The sequence below is a fragment of the Lepidochelys olivacea genome, assembly GCF_965140295.1.
Source record: "Lepidochelys olivacea isolate rLepOli2 genome assembly, chromosome: 27".
NCBI lineage: Eukaryota > Metazoa > Chordata > Testudines > Cheloniidae > Lepidochelys > Lepidochelys olivacea.
Window position 1 is genome coordinate 6076670 of NC_140437.1, and position 19653 is coordinate 6096322.

General features: G+C 47.5%; 1 protein-coding gene across 3 annotated transcripts in view; it reads left to right on the forward strand.

Moving 5' to 3' along the window:
- Positions 1–19653, forward strand: part of NSF (N-ethylmaleimide sensitive factor, vesicle fusing ATPase) — a 187014-nt gene that overhangs the window by 102064 nt on the left and 65297 nt on the right. For all 3 annotated transcript variants that reach the window (XM_084615992.1, XM_084615991.1, XM_084615993.1), the window contains exons 10-12: positions 4827–4992; positions 6544–6618; positions 8954–9141. In XM_084615992.1, coding sequence (XP_084472118.1) covers positions 4827–4992; positions 6544–6618; positions 8954–9141 — 429 coding nt within the window. The remainder of the gene's footprint in view (positions 1–4826; positions 4993–6543; positions 6619–8953; positions 9142–19653) is intronic.

Consider the following 19653-nt stretch of genomic DNA (forward strand, 5'->3'; position numbering starts at 1 on the left):
CAAATTTTGCTCTCAGACCCTTTGAAGTTGGTGGGAGCTTTGCCGCTGACTTCAGCAGTCACAGGATAAAGACATAAACACTCAGTAAGCATAAATGCCTCAAATTCACATTTTCCTTCAGTATGCTGCACCATCCAAGTTTGGGCTCTCCTATCCTTTGTCCAAGATTGTATGATACCTTCTTCTGTCACTAATTTTTCCCCACCAAAAAACCTGGCTAGCAAGCAGGACAATAATGCAAAACTACTTTTGGTAAATTGAATTGCCCCATTAGGATGGGGCGTGGATACAGGGGACAAGGGGATGAGTTAACTTTTCTGTACCTCTTTTAAGTTTTCTGTACAGTCAGCGCTAAAGGCAGATTTTAATAGTCAGCCATAGCTTAAAAGTCTAAATACTGTTTATGTGCAGTGGAGCAGAAATAGACTGTTAGAGGCGACCCTTGGTAGTTTGTGCCTGCTACAGGAAAAGTGTCATCTCTGTGCTTTTGACAAGATCCTTTGCTGAAGGAGAGGCAGAATTTGAAGTTTATAAGGATTTGTTCTTTCCTCTAAAAATGTACTGATCAGTTACAGCTGTAGGGCTATCAGGAGAGTGTTAATTTGAGCCCCTGCAAGTCCCTTCCTCTCCAGTTTATTGCTATAAAACTGTATCTGTGAGCTCTTTCTCTTTTGAGGTACACACCTGTTAAAATAGACCTTATGCTGGCTGGAGGGAGTGGTCCTGATGACAAGTTAGGAGATTAGGAAAGTCTCGGAAAGGTCACAATTGTAATGACTTGTGCCGGTGGCAGATTGCCAGCGCGACAGCATATTCTCGCATACTGTTCACATTGTCTCCAGCTCCTTGCTAGCCACAAAAGATTGTTTTTTAAAGCAGGATTTTGGAGGGGAGAAAATGGCTTGACAGTGTAAATATGGGCAGAAAAAAGACCCTGCCTTATTCTCTCTCCCAGTGGCATCTGGTGGATATTTGAATGGCTAGAAATGAGTGATTGAGGCTTAGATTGAGGTATTTATTGTGTATTTAGAGTTTGGCCAAGTTGGTTTGAATTAATATTCTCCTTTAAAAATGGGCTTAGGAAGAGGTAATTGGGTGCAGTGTTATGTTAAACAATCAGTTTATAGGCCTCATCGACCGTAGGGTGTTGCACCCATCCTAGCTTCTGTAGGCCGAGCGCATTGCACGCTCCAGGGGTTCCTTTCATCCTTCTGTTGCCCCATGAGTTCCCTGTGTGCCACCCTCTCTAACTCCACCCAACCCCACACTGTGGCTCTGTGTTCCCAATTCCCGCCCCCCACAAGGCTGTGTGTGTCCCACATTTCCCCCTCTGCCGCATACATGGGCCTCCTCCCATTCTCCCCCTCCCCACCCCACATTACTCTCTCTTATCACTACTCCCCAAATGTAAAAGTCAAATACATCTAGGAACTCAGAATACAGACCCTACTTACAGAATGGGAGCAACTGTCCTGGGAATCGGTGATTCTGAAAAAGTCTTGCAGGGTCCTGGTGGATAATGCATAGATTCCACGGCCAGAAGGGACCATTGTGATTATCTAGACTGGCCTCCTGGATAGCACAGGCCATTGAACTTCCCCAAATAACCAGCTGAACATGAGCTTCCAGTGTGACGCTGTGTCCCAAAAGGTGAATGCGATCCTGGGATGCATAAATGGGAATATTGAGTATGAATAGGGAGGTGCTATTTCCTCTGTATTTGGCACTTGTGTTCGCCGCTGGAATTGTGTGTCCAGTTCTGGTGTCCACAGTTCAAGAAGGATATTGATAAATTGGAGAGGGTTCAGAGCAGAACCACGAAAATGATGAAAGGATTGGAAAACCTGCCTTATAATAAAAAGAACAAGGCTTACTTGTGGCACCTTAGAGACTAACAAATTGATTTGAGCATAAGCTTTCATGGGCTAAAACCCACTTCATCAGATGTATGCAGTGGAAAATACAGTAGGAAGAGGTGTATATATATCTATATCCTTGCAACAAAGCCCGTTGCCAACTCTGTCCACATATCTATTCAAGGGACACCATCACAGGACCTAATCACATCAGCCACGCTATCAGGGGCTCGTTCACCTGCATGTCTACCAATGTGATATATGCCATCATGTGCCAGCAATGCCACTCTGCCATGTACATTGGCCAAACTGGACAGTCTCTACGCAAAAGAATAAATGGACACAAATCAGATGTCAAGAATTATAACATTCAAAAGCCAGTTGGAGAACACTTCAGTCTCTTTGGTCCCTCAATTACAGACCGAAAAGTCACAATTATTCAACAAAAAAACCTTCAAAAACAGACTCCAACGAGAAACTGCAGAACTGGAATTTATTTACAAACTGGACACCATTAAATTAGGCTTGAATAAAGACTGGGAGTTGATGAGCCATTACACAAAGTAAAAACTATTTCCCCATGCTAATTTCCCCCTATTGTTACTCACACCTTCTTGTCAACTGTTTGAAATGGCCATCCTACAAAAGTTACAAAAGATTATCACTACAAAAGTTTTTTTTTCTCCTGCTGATAATAGCCCACCTTAATCGATTAGTCTAGTTAGAGTTGGTATGGCAACCCTGAATTTTTCATATTGTGTGTGTGTGTGTGTGTATATCTATCTATCTATCTATCTATATCTATATCTCTCTCTCTCTCTATATATATATCTTCCTACTGTATTTTCCACTGCATACATCTGATGAAGTGGGTTATAGCCCATGAAAGCTTATGCTCAAATAAATTTGTTAGTCTCTAAGGTGCCACAAGTACTCCTCGTTCTTTTTGCTGATACAGACTAACACGGCTACCACTCTGAAACCTGCCTTATAATGTTAGTCTTAAGGAGCTTTATCTATTTAGCTTAACAAAGAGAAGGTTAAGCAATGACATGATCACAGTCTATAAATATCTACCTGAGGAACAGAAATTTTTCTTCTACACTTGTCCTTTTATACGTGGTATACTCTCCCTGTGAAGGTACTTATACACGGTAATCAAGTCACCTTAGAGACCAGACAATGGTAGTTGAAATGAGATGAATTCAGACTAGAAGTAAGGTATCGATTTTTATCAGTGCAGGTAATTAACTATTTGGACAACTTACCAATGGTCATAGTGGTTTCTTCATCGCTGGCCATTTTTAAATCAAGAGGTTATTCTTCATGATTACAGTGGTCCCTTCTTCTTTGATGGTCCCTGTGTGTATTCCAGCGTTGGTGCTCATGCACTCACTTTATGTGACTGAGACTGGAAGATTCTTGCTAGCAGGCGCATCTTCTAGCAAGAATCTTCTGGTCTTAGATGTGCAGAGCGCATACACACCCATAATGGAATACAGATTGGGAGCACACATCTGCAACTCCACTTACTGTAAGGTGGAGGGTATTACTATAAGATGTAACCTTCCTTTCTGGCCTTAAAATCTAACAGCCCCACTGCTCTTGGGGTCCCTGTTTTGACCCTCCTGGTCTTTGCTTCTTCACTTCACCATCAGCACTCGCTCCCAAGTCCTTTCTGAGTCCCTGCTGCTTCCTCCCTTGTAAGCCAACCTTGCAAGGCTTTCTTATTTCTGTTAGAGCTCAGGCTGCTGACAAGCTCCCCAAGCAGCAAGTTAAGGTGCTGCTTCTGGACAGGGAGCAACAGATTCTTCTGCCTGCAGTATCAGATTTTCTTCTGAATTGGGCTTTTCCAGTGTTCCTATTTGCAGCAGAATCCACTGGGGTTGTGTCTATTGATGTCGAGAATTTTCCCTGAAATTTTGGAATTCATGGAATGCGGTTTTCCATAGTTATCACATGAGACAGAGGGATGGTGTTGAGTTGAGTATAGGGCCTCAACTACACTATATTGGACTGTTTTAGTCTTGTTTCCTTAAGCTATTACTAGACTACAACTTTTGGATGTAGTTTTTGCTTTATGATTCAAGCTGTAATGTGCGCAGGATCTCAAAGTGATGGTGTTACGTAAGTAAACACTTTTTCTTAATTATCTAGCTCATGGTCCAGGAGAGCAGAACTGACATGTACCTGTTTGTTCTTGTTTGGGTGAAATATATAGACACACCTACTCCCCATAAGCCCCCAAGGTAGTGTCTGCTTTGACTATTTTCCTGCTCCAGACTGTGTTGAGGCATTTGCACATAGGGAAGCCCAAGGAGTGCCATGACCCCATTGTTTGCACACACAAGGGGAGCTGATATGTCTGCAAAGCGCCTGAAATCATAGGAGTGTAAATGCTTTATGCTTTTGTAATGTGATCAGACTAGGATGGCAGCCTGTGCCTTTTTTAGAGAATTTCAAATATGGAGGAAAATAAGAAAAAATCCCTAAATGACAAAAATGTTTACTCCTCTTAAAGGCCTTCTGGTATCCAGGGCCTTGTTCAAACTACTACTTAAAGGAGTTATGTTAACATGTGCTAACAGATTTTAAAATTCTCGTGTAGACAATGCACATGCTGCATTTAACAAGTGGTAAAGTGGTCAAGTTAAAGCCAAGGGGGAGCCTTAAATTTAACTCAGCCAGTTTAACGCATGACCTCATATAGACCTAAAATGAGGTAGCACATGTTAACTAACACATGTTCTCACTCCTTTAAATCCTAGTGTAGACCAGGCAATGGAAAGTTAAGGACTTGACCTACAGGGTGTCTGCCACACAGCATTTTGTAGGATCACTGATAAAAACATGCCAATGTCTCAGTGTTCTCTCACCAGCAGGAGCCAAGAAAGGGTAGAATATTAGCCATTTTGTCTGGTCAATTTCATTGATAACTTGGAGTATTCTTATATTATTTCTTTCCAATAGCTTGGGGCAAACAGTGGTCTCCACATCATAATCTTTGATGAAATTGATGCCATCTGCAAGCAGAGAGGGAGCATGGCGGGCAGCACTGGGGTCCATGATACTGTCGTTAACCAGCTGCTGTCTAAAATCGATGGGGTGGAGCAGCTAAATAACATCTTGGTCATTGGTATGAAAACTTCAAGTGTGATGCCGCGGTTTCTAAAAATGCAGGTCAGGCAGGATACCTTGGTTTGGAAATGTGTGTTATCCACCTCCCCTCCCACTGTGCTAGCTCTAATAGAAGCTGCAAAATCCCATCGCACTAAGAATGTGATGACAAATAACTACAGTTGGGCTGATGCAAGGCATTCTGGAAACAAAAACTGGACTTATTCAAATGAGCTATGCCCAGAATTGCGGCTTTTTGTCCAAGGAAAACTGTAGTGTAATGTAAGAGACTCCAATTGCTGGTCTTAGTAACAAAGGGGAAGAAATTTTGTTTCTCTATTTTAAGATAAAATGCACAAGAAGAAAGAACTTATATTGACAAGAATGTCAAAGTAAAGAGCAATGAAATAAAGATTGGCTTAAGAACCCAGTGCTTAAAAGGAGAGACTTAGTGATTCAGACACCATAAAATGATAAACAATTGAGGTGGGGCTGTCTTGGCAGAATGGGAACGAAATATTTGGCTTCAACATTTGAAATTGGAGGATTTCAGCGGCGGTCTTATGTGTGAATTTAGTCCTGACAAAGCTCTCCATCCTCAGGGCAGGTACAGGCCAGACGGGGGCACTGGGAGCTTCCCTGCCTTTGTCCACCAGTGTGCCTCAACCCTCATAAGCTTGGAGAGACCAAGAATGAGAGGAGCATTAAGTCTGTAGTGCAGGGGTCGGCAGCCTTTCAGAAGCGGTGTGCCGAGTCTTCATTTATTCCCTCTAATTTAAGGTTTCGCGTGCCAGTCATACATTTAATGTTTTTAGAAGTTCTCTTTCTATAAGTCTTTAATATATAACTGAACTATTGTTGTATGTAAAGTAAATAAGGTTTTAAAAATGTTTAAGAAGCTTCATTTAAAATTAAATTAAAATGCAGAGCCCCCGGGACCGGTGGCCAGGACCCAGGCAATGTGAGTGCCACTGAAAATCCGCTCGCGTGCCACCTTTGGCACACGTCCCATAGGTTGCCTACCCCTCCTGTAGTGCCTGTTCATACCATAGCGCGTCTGCCAACTACACCGTGAGCACTAGTATTGTGTTACTTTTGAATGTCCCTCTAATCGGTTCTCTACTAATTCTTTAGTTATGTCAGCTTGCTTTAGTTTTCCTTGCTCTTAAAGGCCTCCATTTGGGCTAATCCAAGACACCAGAGAGCCTTGTGGGTTCCCGTGTTCAGTCTTGTGGGGGAGCATGGGTAACCCAGTCAGTGCGGTGCTCTGTCCCCCTCCAGTGGCACCTGGCAGACCGAGATTGGTGAGTCTGCTACAGCCTTGGCTAACTGAGCTGGGTCTTGTAATTCAGGAATTGGAACTCTTGTGTTTAGATCCAGAGATGCTAGGTTCAATCCTGGCTGCTGACAACCCACAGACCTCCAAAAGTGCTGTGATTTTTTTAATAGTCCTCTTATTTTCTCTCTCAAAATCTTCTCCTTGACTTTACAAGGCTGTATTTAACATTCAGATGATAGTTAGAAACTTAGTCTCAGCTAATGCTTCTTTTGACTTCACCTTTGTAATTAGGAATGACCAACAGACCAGACCTGATTGATGAGGCCCTGTTGCGACCTGGGAGATTGGAGGTGAAAATGGAGATTGGTAAGCGGGCCAGTTGGTGCTCAGTAGGCAATAGTCTATCGCTACAGTGCGTAAGTGCCAAGTTTTGTGCAGCTCCATGTGTGACATTTTATGTAAATGATGTAATTAGCTTGTATATTTACATACAATCATAAATATTGCTTTTCAAAAATATAGTTTTAGTGCCAGTGAAAGGCATTGGATTGACAACAGATTCCCTTGGGAGCAGGTATAGGTAGGCAGGACCTTATTCCTTAGAGCTCTCAGAACAAAAGGAATCCTAACAAATGGCAGAGAACATCCAGAGAGGAGGTGGAGAGGCCACCTGTCTTCCTGTTTAGCAGGTGCGACTGTAGCCCCTTGTGGCAGCCAGGATGAATTGTAGCTAAGGCTTTGTTTTAGTCATGGGTATTTTTAGAAAAAGTCATGGACAGATCACGGGCAGTAAACAAAAATTCACGGCCTGTGACCTGTGCATGACTTGTACTATATACCCCGACTAAAACTTGGTCCACAGGTGCTGGGGCGGGCGGTGGTGGCACACAGCCTGGGACCTAAGTTCCCTCTAAGCTGTGCGGCTTCACAGCAGCCTATTAAGCGCCGTGCAGGCGCTCAAGGCTGCAGCGGGGAGCGATGCTTCTCATGTGGCCCAGACCTGCTGCAGGCAGGGGAGAGGCGCCCCTTCCCCAGCCCCAACTCAGCCTTGCCTGGACCTGCTGTGGCTGGGGGAGAGGCGCCTCAGCTGAGCCCTGGTCCGGAGCTGCTGTGGCAGGGAGAGGAGCCTCTCACCCCCTAGCCCAGGTGCTGCTGCGGGGAGAGAGAGCTGGGAGGGAGTCCTCTCTTCCCGCCGTAGCCCCAGGGCAGCCTGCACCCCAAGCCTGTCATCCGCGGCCCCACCCCAAAGCCCGCACTCCAAGCTGGAGCCCACACCTCCCTGCACCCCAACCCATAGTCCCTCATCTCTGGCCCCACCCCAGAGCCTGCACCCCAACCCTCTGCCCCAGCCGTGAGCCCCATCCTACACTCCAAACGCCTTGGCCCCACCCCACCATATGAGTTTTGTTATGTGCACCAATGGGAAGGTGATGTGTCGCACGTCACCTCTATGTTGGTGCATTTAACAAAATTCATTCTGCACATGGGTAAAAAAAATTAGAGGGGATGCTGCATGGAACCCCCGCTGGTGCTGGGTGGCAGTGCGCAGCCTGGGACCCCTACTGGGTTTGAGGGGGGGTTGGTTAGAGGGGCTGGCAGGCTCCCTACCCGGCTCCGTGAGCTCCCTGGAAGTGGCTGGCATGTCCCTGCAGCTCCTAGGGGGAGGGAAGACCAGGAGGGCTCCACATGCTGCCCCTGCCACGAGCTCAGGCTCTGCAGCTTCTGTTGGCTGGGAAGTGCAGCCAATGGGAGCTGCGGGGCCGGGGCCTGCGAACAGGGGCAGCACACAGAGTCCCCTGGCCTCTCCACCTAGGAGCTTCAGGGACGTGCTGGCTGCTTCTGGGGAGCCCTCCCCGCAAGGTAAGCGCCGCCCCACACCCCAACCCCCTGATACAGCCTGAGCCCCCTCCCGCACCCAAACTGCTGATGCTGTCCTTGGGGCTGTCCGAGTGTTTGGGCAGCCCCTGAGCCAGCTGCACCGGCCTCTGCAAAAGACAGACATGCAGCCTTAATTATAGCCCAAACTCCCCAGCTTGCCCATAGCCCCGCTGAATGCATGAGGCCAGCCTGCCTGCATGTGTGACACGCGGCAACTGGGATTCAGGAATTGAATACAGGAGTTCCTTCTCTGCCAGTGACTTGCTGCATGATCAAATCACTTAAACCTTGTGTATCATTTTCTCCATCTGTAAATGGGGGATAATTCTGACTAAAGGCTTGTTAGACTTAGTTTGCAGCAAGCTGGGATGTGAATCTACCCTGCACTAGCTTGCCACACACTAAGTGTCTGTGTGGACCTTGCTGCTGCACAAGAAGAATTCTGTAATGCGATTTGATCTACCACGCTTTGAAATGGCAGTAAATTCAAGTGCACTAGGGAGCTCTTAGTGCACAGCCGCAGGTGCACATGGGCATCTAATGTGGGTACATTCACACCCTCGCTTGCTGCGAACTCAGTGGTCATGTCCACAAGCCCTAGTCACAGGGGGGCTGAGGTGTCATTAATGTTTTTTGAGGTTCTCTGATAAAAGTCACTGTAAAGTATCCTACTTCATACATGAATGGAGGCTGCTCATGGAGATAAGCAATCACCTGCATGCTGTAGCTGTAAGGAGAGGCTGCCAGTAACACTGTTGTCCTGAAGTTGCTGCATTGAGACAGCAGAGGACAAGGACTGACACTTTCTGTTTACAATTCTCAGGTTTACCAGATGAGAAGGGCCGACTTCAGATTCTTCATATCCACACAGCAAGGATGCGGGAACACCAGCTGCTGTCTGAAGATGTGGATATTAAAGAACTGTCTGTGGAGACCAAAAACTTCAGTGGTGCTGAATTAGAGGGTCTGGTGCGAGCGGCACAGTCTACTGCTATGAACAGACACATAAAGGTCAGTCATAAATTCCCCCACCCAGAAAATAGACAAAAGGAATGGCTGTGAAATTGTTACACTTGTATGATTTTTTTTGTTCCGGTATATAATGGAGCCTCTACATACCTCAGGAGTTGGGGATCTCACATGGATTCCAAGCTATGAACGTCATTGTTTTTCATATGGACAAAATATGTCTATTTCTCCATCTCCAGCACGTGTCCCCTAAATGCCTATCATGTGGCCCTGAATGAACATGCAAGAGAACTGGCGTAGTGATGAATCAGGTGCATCAACAGATTCATAAAAAGGTTGAAAGGAAAGCGGTTAACTAATTACAATGGTCTGGAGGCAGGGTGTTGTGTGTGTTTGAGTAATCCTTGGGACTAATGGAAATTCTTCCAGTGTGTATCAGGGTGGATCCCTTAGGAGATGCCTGTGTGCCTCATGGGCATGAGATCAGTCTTTTGAATAGCAGTGTTCTTCACAGTCACGCACATGCCCAGTATCTTCTTGTTCCCCATGTGAGGGCAATAAGGGGCGGCGGGGTTGTGACCCCCTGTTGGTTCTGTCTTACCGCCCCAAGGAACAAGGTGAACCTAGTGAGTACCTGACCTGTTACTTTCTTCAGACCTTTAAAAAATGTGTGTTTCACAATTTTGGTGAAAAACTTCATCTTCTCCACTGCTTTATATTGGATGTTAAAACACACCCATCCACCCCCCACAAACATTTCTTGGCAGCCTCCCTCTCATCCCAACACCAGTGCACAGCATGGTGAGGTGCTATTTTCCAAATCCCACACCTTAGGGCAGACTTGAAGCCATCAGGGATCAAACCTTGACCCCTGTGACTGCCTGATCCCCCTCCCAGACAGACGTCGTTTTGATGTCTGTTCTACTTGGGATAGAGCCATATCCTGTATATGTGCTCTGCTTGCCAGGGCCGTGCATGCTGGTCTCTCTTTATTAGGACTTTCAAGTCCAGGGCTGTAAGCTACATCTGCTGGAGCAGTCCATGCAGATCACTTCTGACCCAGAATAAACACAAATGTGCAGACCAGAGCCTAAGAAATAATGAGTCAGTGCTTCCTCAACCAGACACAATGCTCCGGGATCTTGAGGGAATGCAGTGTTGAAGAATATGCTGATGTCTTTGACACAGACTACTTCAGCACTGGCTACCTCAGCACAGCTCCAAGCACCACATAGGACACCCCCCTGCCCCCAAAGGAGGACTCTAAACATCACTCTGCTGAGGCAAAGCCTCCAAATTCTCTGAAGACCCCATGTCTGAAGAGAGAAGCTTATTTGCTGTCTGGTGTGCAGGAAAGAAGGCAGGTTAGTGATTCGGTACTGACTACAGCAGTGGTACCGGTGGCCACGCCCTTCAAGGGTCTGAGTTACACCCCAGCGGAAGAACCAGAGATATCCTGTGCACTGAAGCAGCAGCAAATGCACAGGATCCCCAGAAGACTTGAGATTGCACATAAATATCCTGAAACTGGGTCACCAGTCTGGCCTCTATGGTGTTCCTGCTTGTCCTCTAAAATTTAGCAGTGCAGATCCTGACTCATAATGCTTCTGTGGTGCACTGCACAAGCAAACAAGGAAGCAGTTGCTCAGAAGCCCCTCTGTCTGGAAGCCATCAAACTCCGGATTTCGTGCTACTCTAACAGGATAACCCCAATAGCTCTTCACCTCCCAGGAGTCAACAAGAACGTGGCAGACTTTCTGAGCAGATAATCCGTGGCCAGTCCTGAGCAGTCACTGTGGAGGTCCCTCATAGAACCAGTATGTTACTATTGGGCGGTTCCCATGATCGATCTGTTTGCAGCCAAGGACACACCAAGTGTCAGAACTTTTGTTGTTCTTCAAGTGATTGCTTGTGTTGATTGCAATTAGGTGTGTGTGCACCATGTGTATGGCAACCAGAAGATTTTTCCCCTAGCAGTATCCGTCAGGTTGGCCTGGATGCCCCCTGGGGTCGTGCGTGCATGGTGCTCAATATAGGGCCCTGCCGACCTGCCACTCCCTCAGTTCCTTCTTACCACCGGTGACGGTTAGCCAGAACATCTGTATCACTTGCTTCAGAAGCATCTCCACTCTAGCAGTGGCTTTCGTACTTTGTATATAGTTTATTATTATAGTTTAGTAGTAGTAGTAGTTAGTTTAGATAGGTTTTTTCCTGTAAGTTTAATTTCTACAAGTTCCCCCAAACGCTCTTTCCGGCACCCGGGCATGCCTCGGTTCCCGGGTTTTAAATCCTGGGAGGACTGTGGCAAGTTGATGCCCAGGAGTGACCCACACACTTCTTGTCTGAAGTGTTTGGGAGAGAGACACCAAAAGGAGTGCTGCAGAATTTGCAGAGGGTTTCATCCCAGGACTCTCAAGGACCGAGACCAGCGTCTTAAGGTCCTCTTGATGGAGGCTGCGCTCCATCCGCACTCGGACCCTGGGTCGGCAGAGTTGACCCTGAGCACTTAGTCATCGGTGCAGAGTGCACCGGTGGCGCACAAGCCAGCGCCAAGGAAGGACTCAGCCAGAGGCTGTCAGTACCGTCATGGCTCCACCCATCAGGCCTTGGCGCAGGCCATGGGGCAGCACCGTTCTCAATCGCCGGTGCCCCAAAAGAAGAGGAGGCTGGAGAGGGGCCGTTCTCCTCCAGCAAAACCGAAGGAGCCGGCATCCATGAGACCCGCGTTGGGCCATGCCAGCTCAGCCCTGCCACCAACTAGGATCGTATTGACTCCTGCCCCCGCAGGACCAGTTAATTCCGGACCCTCAGGGCTCCCTGGTCCATTGGAGCTGTGAGTTGCAGCTTCCATCCATGATGGAGGCGTTTGAGGTGGCCAGGAACTTGATGGAGCTCATGGTGCCATCCTCCCCTCCAAGGTGGGACAGATCACCAGGGCCTTCAGCCCCAGTATGACCCTTGGTGTCTTCTAGGAGCAAGCTGGCGATGATGGGGCGGTGTTCACCATCGCCCAGGCATCGCGCTCCGGCACCTTCCACCCATGCGGGGGAGCCACACCGGTCCCCCAGCCCCTGTTGCAGGTTGCTGGCACCGCTCTTCCGTGGTCTTCCTATTTGGAGTCCTTGGAGTCAGAGGTGGAGTCATAGCACTCCAGCAGGGGCAGAAGGTCTGAGTCCCGGCACGACAGACAGCCCTACCTGGCACTGTGGCCAGGTCAGTAGCCATTCTGGATGCCCTGGGGGTTCCACCAGAGCCAAAGGTCGCACTCAAGGTCCGCGTCAATGATCTCGATGTTTTTTGTGCCTCCGTCACTCCGAAGCCAATCGCGCCAGCCTTGGATCTGACACTGTCGGCACTGGGGGCACCGGCAGTAGCTACACAGCTGCCACAGCGTCGATGACCGCGGCACCACTGGTAGTGACCGTGCCAGTCCTAATGTCGGTGACTGTGCTGGGGCACTGGGGGTCAAGAGACCCACCTCAGTGCTGAGGGCAGGGAACAGTGCCCATTGCCAGCCGGGGCTTCGTTCTCACGTGATGAGGTTGTGGTGGACACGTCAGTGGCCCCGGCCCTGGAGGAAAGCAAGATGCTGCAGCAGCTGCTTATGAGGGTGGCACAGAACCTGGGGATCCAGGCAGAGGAGGTGGTGGAAGACGCTGACCACATGGTCGACATCCTTGCTCCCTTGGGCCCCTCCCACATTGCCCTGCCGCTAATTAAAACAATTAGCCCTGGTCTACACTGTGTGTGTGAGGGGGAAGGGTCAACCTAAGATATGCAACTTCAGCTACGCGAATAGCGTAGCTGAAGTCGGCGTATCTTAGGTCGACTTACCTGGCCGTGAGGACGGCGGCGAGTCGACTGCTGCTGCTCCCCTGTCGACTCCGCTTTCGCCTCTTGTGAGCTGGAATTCCGGAGTCAATGGGGAGCATGTTCGGGGATCGATTTATCATGTCTAGATGAGACACGATAAATCGATCCCCGATAGATCGTTCACTACCCACCGGATCGGCGGGTAGTGAAAGACCTGCCCTTAGTGAGGCCAATAAGACGTGGTGGCAGACCCCTGCCTTTTTGCCTCCAACTGCAAAGAGGAACAAGCATAGGTACTTTGTTCCCTCGAAGGGCTATGGGCACCTGTACACCCACCCTCCGCCAGACTCCCTGGTAGGAGACGCAGCCAATCAGCGGGAGCGCCTGTGTTCCCTGTAAGGTGCGCGCTTGGGCAACCGCGCAGGAAAGATTTAAGTGATCTCCAGCTGATAGCAGAGTGCGGACAGCTGGCAGAATGTGTTCAGGTGCCCCTCCCCCAGGGTGGATAAAAATCAATTATTTTTTTTTAAAAAATCAAAAAAATTGGATTTTTTTATTTAAATCGGACTTTTTTGATAAAATGCTTTTTGAGGAAAAAACCTATCTAAAGATAGTTTTAATTAAGATACATTATAGCTCAAAGATAGCTCATGATGGAATAGGGATTATAAATTCTAATTCTATAGTATGAGACAATATATTTAAGAGAAGTTTTGTAAATGAGTTCCAATAGTTCATGGATTAGGGACCCAATCTTATGGAGTTCCAGGGGCTTCTGTATAGATTATTTAGGTTAATCTTTCTATCTACCCAATGGGACTCAGTGCTCAGTCTAGAAGATACCATCAGAGATGCTTAGTTTTGCAGTTCTTAAACTGTGGATGTGTGTCTCCAGAGGTAACATGCTTGTTAACAGCAAAAAATGTTTTAAATATATAGAGGTGAGAAATAACAGATCTCAACTCAATTGTCCCTCTGCAAATTTGTGTACACAGAGTCAATCCCTTAACTCTCTAAAAGTGCAAAGTTTCTAAAAGTTCAAAAAATAGAAGATTGTTGGGGGCGGAATAGATCTGGACAAGGAGAAGAAGTCTGGAGATAAATGTGAGAAGCGAGGGACATGTGCTTGTTTTGTTAAAATATATGTTTGCTGTTGAAGAAAAAAATCCAGAATACTTAACATTGTTTTAGTTAAATAAAACAATTTAAATGTTTGTCTGGTGATGTTCTCCTCCTAATACAGCATGGCAAGAAAATCCTCCAAATATTAATGATTAACCTATTAAACTGGAGATAGTTTACCTCCCAATGACTTCATAAATATCTGCTTCAGTTACCTTTGGTAAATGGAATAACCAAACAATCATTATTTTCTGATATAGCTGTAAAACTAATCTGAAAAGTTTTCAAAATAAATCACTTTAAAATGTATGATGTGTTCCTTCTAAAAATGAAACCTACATCTATCTCTGAGTTGTGAAGAATATGTATTAAGGTTATAACAACCAACAAGAATGCACTTTTATGTAAAATCCATGATTAAATTGAGTCTTCCTGACTAGTGATATTTAAATCATGATTTAAATCAAATCCACCCTGCCCTCCCCCGACGTTGCTCCGTCCTGCAGCTGCTCCTGGGACCCTCCTTCTGGCTGTGCAGAGTGGGGGTGGGGTGGGGTGTGGGTGGGAGCTGATGTCAGGGTGTCCCCCTCCATCATCCCTTCCTTGGATCCAGGGGACTTTAAGGACACTTACTTTCACATTTCAATCACGTCGTCCCACAGAAGGTACCTCAGGTTCATGGTGAGCCACAATCAATACCCGGTCACAGTCCTCCTGTTCGGCCTGTCAGTGGCTCCTTGACTGTTTATCAAGTGCATGGCAGTCGTTGCTGCATTCCTCCAGGTGTTTCCGTACTCAACAACTGGCTGATCAAGGCAGTGGCAGTGGAGGTGCAAGTTGACTTCATGAGAACAACATTCGACCAACTGGGCCTTCTCCTCAATGTGCAAAAATCAACTCTGTCCCCCATTCAGCGGATAGAGTTTATAGGGGTGGTATTGGACTCCACGCAGGCCAGGGCGTACCTTCCGGATTCGTGGTTCCAGCAAGAAATTGCCTAAAGCTTCTGGGACACATGGCCGTTTGTACCTATGTGGTACAGCACGTCAGGCTCGGACTCCGGCAGCTCCAAGCATAGCTGGCCTCAGTATATCAGCTGATTCGGGACAATCTGGACAAGGTTCTCACTCTTCCCCACCCGGTCCTCGAGTCCCTCCTGTGGTAGTTCGACCCACAGGTGGTGGTTGAGGGAGTTCCCTTCACCAGACCTCAGCCATCCCTCTCGCTGGTGACAGACGTGCTGGGGTGGGGTGCAAATCTGGGAGACCTCAGGACACAAGTCTCTGGTCCCAGGTGGAGCTCTCTTTTCACATCAACATCCGAGAGCTGAGTGGTCCACCTGGCATGCCAGACCTCCTGGGTGCATCTGGAAGGGAAATGTGTATCGGTCATGATGGACAGCACCACAGCGATGTTTTATATAAACAGATGGGGGTGCATGCTCCTCTCCCCTTAGGCAGGAAGCCCTCAAGCTGTGGGACTTCTGCGTAGCTCACTTGATACACCTGGAAGCATCGTACCTCCCTAGAGTACAGAACGAGTTGTCGGATTATCTTAGCAGGTTGTTCCATGGCCACAAGTGGTCTCGGTGCCCAGACGTCATGAACCTCATCTTCCAACAGTGAGGGTTTCCCCAGATAGACCTGTTCGCCATGCAACATAACAAGAAGTGCCAGCAGTTTTGTTCCTTCCTGAATCACAGCCCCGGCTCCATCGCAGATGCATTCCCTCCAATTCCTCTTGTTCATAAGGTGCTCCTCAAAGTTCAGAGGGACAAGGCCTCAGTGATTTTGATAGCTTCAGCACTGGTAGACATCTCTCCTGGAAAGCCCCAATCACCTTGCTGCTCTTCCCGGACTTGATAACTCAGGATCACGGCTGTCTCAAGCACCCTAACCTCAAATTACTGAGCTTCATGGCATGGAAACTCCATGTGTGAACCCGATGGAGCTCACTTGTTAGGACCCAGTCAGACAAGTCCTCCTTGGCAGTAGGAAACCTTCCATGAGAGCTACCTACCTGGCACAACACCGTCCAACTCTCATGTGCATGCCCCTCATACTGGGTTATCTTCTTCACCTTAAGCAGCAGGGGAGTCCAGGTAGTCAGTAAAGGTGCACTTGGCCACCATTTTGGCCTTCCATCCAGGCATGGAGGGCCAGTCGGTCTTTGCCAACCCCATGGCCAGTCGTTTCCTGAAAGGTCTCGACAGGCTATATCTGCACGTTCGACGGCCGGTCCTGACCTGGGACCTCAATCTGGTCATTTCCAGGCTAATGGGGCCACCTTTCAAATCACTGGCGACATGTTATCTACTGTTTCTCTCATACAAGGTGGTGTTTCTGGTAGCAATAACGTCAGCCAGGAGGGTGTCTGAGCTCAAGGCCTTAACATCAGAGCCTCCTTACACAGTGTTCTATAAGGACAAGGTTCAGCTCAGGCGGTATCAAGCTTTCCTCCCTTAGGTCATCTCCCAGTTTCAAGTTAACCAAGGCATCTTTCTCCCAGTTTTCTATCCTAAGCTGCGCTCAAGCGGCTTAGGATAGAAGCACACTCAAATTCTCATGGCTGACTTCCCCCCCTACACAGTAGATCACAGAGACAAGGTGGTGTTAAAACCTCACCCTAAGTTTTGTTCCTGAGATGGTCTCAGAATTCCATCTGAAACAATCAGGTAACTTGTCTGTCTTCTTCTCAAGTCCCACTCTACACTGGGAGAGACAAATTTACACAAACTGGATGTTTCGAGTGCCCTGTTTTTTTACTACATTTACAGAACCAAACTGTTCCGATTGCCTTCCCATTTGTTTCCGTTTGTTGTTGGCCATTCCAAAGACCAAGCCATTTCATCACAAACAAAATCTTTCAGTGGGTAACACACTGTATCTGACTACATTTGCCAGTTGGCTGATGTACCTCTCCTGCTTAACGTCTGCTTGAGAAATGTGTCAGTTTCTGAAATCACAAAAAGAAAAGGAGTACTTGTGGCACCTTAGAGACTAACCAATTTATTTGAGCATGAGCTTTCGTGAGCTACAGCTCACTTCATCGGATGCATGCCGTGGAAACTGCAGCAGACTTTATTTATACACAGAGAATATGAAAAAATACCTCCTCCCACCCCACTGTCCTGCTGGTAATAGCTTATCTAAAGTGATCATCAGGTGGGCCATTTCCAACACAAATCCAGGTTTTCTCACCCTCCACCCCCCCACACAAATTCACTCTCCTGCTGGTGATAGCCCATCCAAAGTGACAACTCTTTACACAATGTGCATGATAATAAAGTTGGGCCATTTCCTGCACAAATCCAGGTTCTCTCACCCCCTCACCCCCCTCCCAAAAACCACACACACAAACTCACTATCCTGCTGGTAATAGCTCATCCAAAGTGACCATTCTCCCTACAATGTGCATAATTAAGGTGGGCCATTTCCAGCACAAATCCAGGTTTTCTCACATCCCCCCCACCCCCATACACACACAAACTCACTCTCCTGCTGGTAATAGCTCATCCAAACTGACCACTCTCCAAGTTTAAATCCAAGTTAAACCAGAACCTCTTGGGGGGGGGGTAGGAAAAAACAGGAGGAAATAGGCTACCTTGCATAATGACTTAGCCACTCCCAGTCTCTATTTAAGCCTAAATTAATAGTATCCAATTTGCAAATGAATTCCAATTCTGAAATCAGCAAGCCAGTTGCATTGTGGAGTTAACCACTATCCTTTGTCAGACATTGTGTTGGACTTAGCCACAAAGGATGATGCGGAGTTTGGGAGAACAGTATAAAATTGTTTGACTCATGCAACTGATGCTTCTCATCCCACCATCCAGAGGGGTTACTTCTTGACAGTCACCTGCAGTGGGATCTACACTGACATATACTTGGAGAGAGAGTGGTTGCTGAACCCTACATAACTGTCCTCCTCTGAGGAGTTATAGTCAGTATGGATCCCACAACCTTCCCTCTGTCCCTGCTTTTGGCATCCTCAGGCTTCGACTTGCAAGGGGACATAGAGGGATGCAGTTGCTCCATTCTTCATGCTCTCACGTGGGTATGCAGCCCTGATGGACGCTGCAGTTCAAGACTCCAATCTCGTGTACATGAGGCACGTGCACCCACAGCGGGTTCCACGCTAACAACATCTAGAAGAATGACCGTTACTGTAGGGCAAGCAACTATTCTTCATGAATTGGTTGAGTTTGGATGGCTGGGAACACTGAGTGCCCCTGCTGATCAACTTATGGAGCAGCCTAAGTGACAATTGCTTAGATGCTCACCCTCTTCTCCCACCCTTCTTCCTGGAGAAGAAGCACACTGAGGGCAGTATGGCATCTCCAAACGGCACACTTTACATTCCATGTAAATGGAATCATGAAGTCTCTCATGTCATGATCACAGGTCATTACATTTCACCCAGTTATCCCTGTACTGAGCCCGATAACTTGAGAGTATATTCAAGGGAGGAAGGTTCCCTGTGAAGGCAGGCAGGCCCCAACCACAAGGGGACCAGGCTAAAGAGAGAGGAGGACCAAAGGGCTGCCTAGCCTATGGAAGCTGACAAAACCCAGGACTCACAGGAGGTGTGAGATCAGACAGAGGGTGGGCTGTGTTCAGTATTAATTGTTTTTTCAAAGCTCTATAATTTTTGAGTGCTTTCAAGAGCAAAGTGTTTGTGGTTAAGAAATCCATTTGCTAAGCCTGTATTCCTCACTGGCCTGCCATGTTGTCCTGAAAGGGTTAATCAAGAAGCTCAGAATGCCCACAGAGCTGGGGACTCGGAGGACTTTGGCACTGGTTCCAAGGTCTGGGCAGCTGGGGTGCAGAGCCCCACATCCCAAGGAAGGGGTGCAGGCACGAGAATCTGTGCTTTGAGACCTAGTGCTAGGAATAGTGCCTCAGTTCTGCCCGCAGCCAGTTGCACTTTGGAACATGAGAGATACAGCAGTTGGATCCTCTCACGAGAGACTGGTGTCCTTCCAGAGGCAGACAGAGCCAAGATGTGACGTGCTGTGTTAGGCCTGTATCAAACCATTTCCACATATCTGAAGGAGGCCTGGGCTGGAGTCTCTTTAGATCTTATCAGCACTTTGTCAGAGTATGACATAAGGCATTGCCTCCTTTCCATGGCTGGGCACATGCTATCTCTGCAGTTCAGAGATAAATTCCAGAACCAAGACTCATATGAACCAGTTCTTTGACATACCATTGAGCATTATGGCATGAGACCTTTGCCTCACTTAGGGCCTGCAGGGCACCCCACCAACTCTCACTGACTTAGCGGAACTTGCAGATGAGAAATGACTGTAAAATGCTGTCAGAGGACTCCATGTTATTTGTGTGTCACTGATTCAATAATCAAATGCTTTCAGTCTACAAGGAAGAAAGTTGTCTCATCCACTGTCCTCACCAACAGTCAGATCGGCAGACTCCAGTGGGATCTGAGACAAGCTGGTTTCTTTCTTCCTTGTGCACCATCAGTAGTAAAGGTTCCAGAGGCCAGGCTAGGCCCTCAGAGACATCTGTTCAGTCTTGGTGACGGTGGACTTGCACAAGAGTAACTGTGATAACAACTTACTAAACAATTCTGATGATGCACAAGAAGTGGAATCCAGTC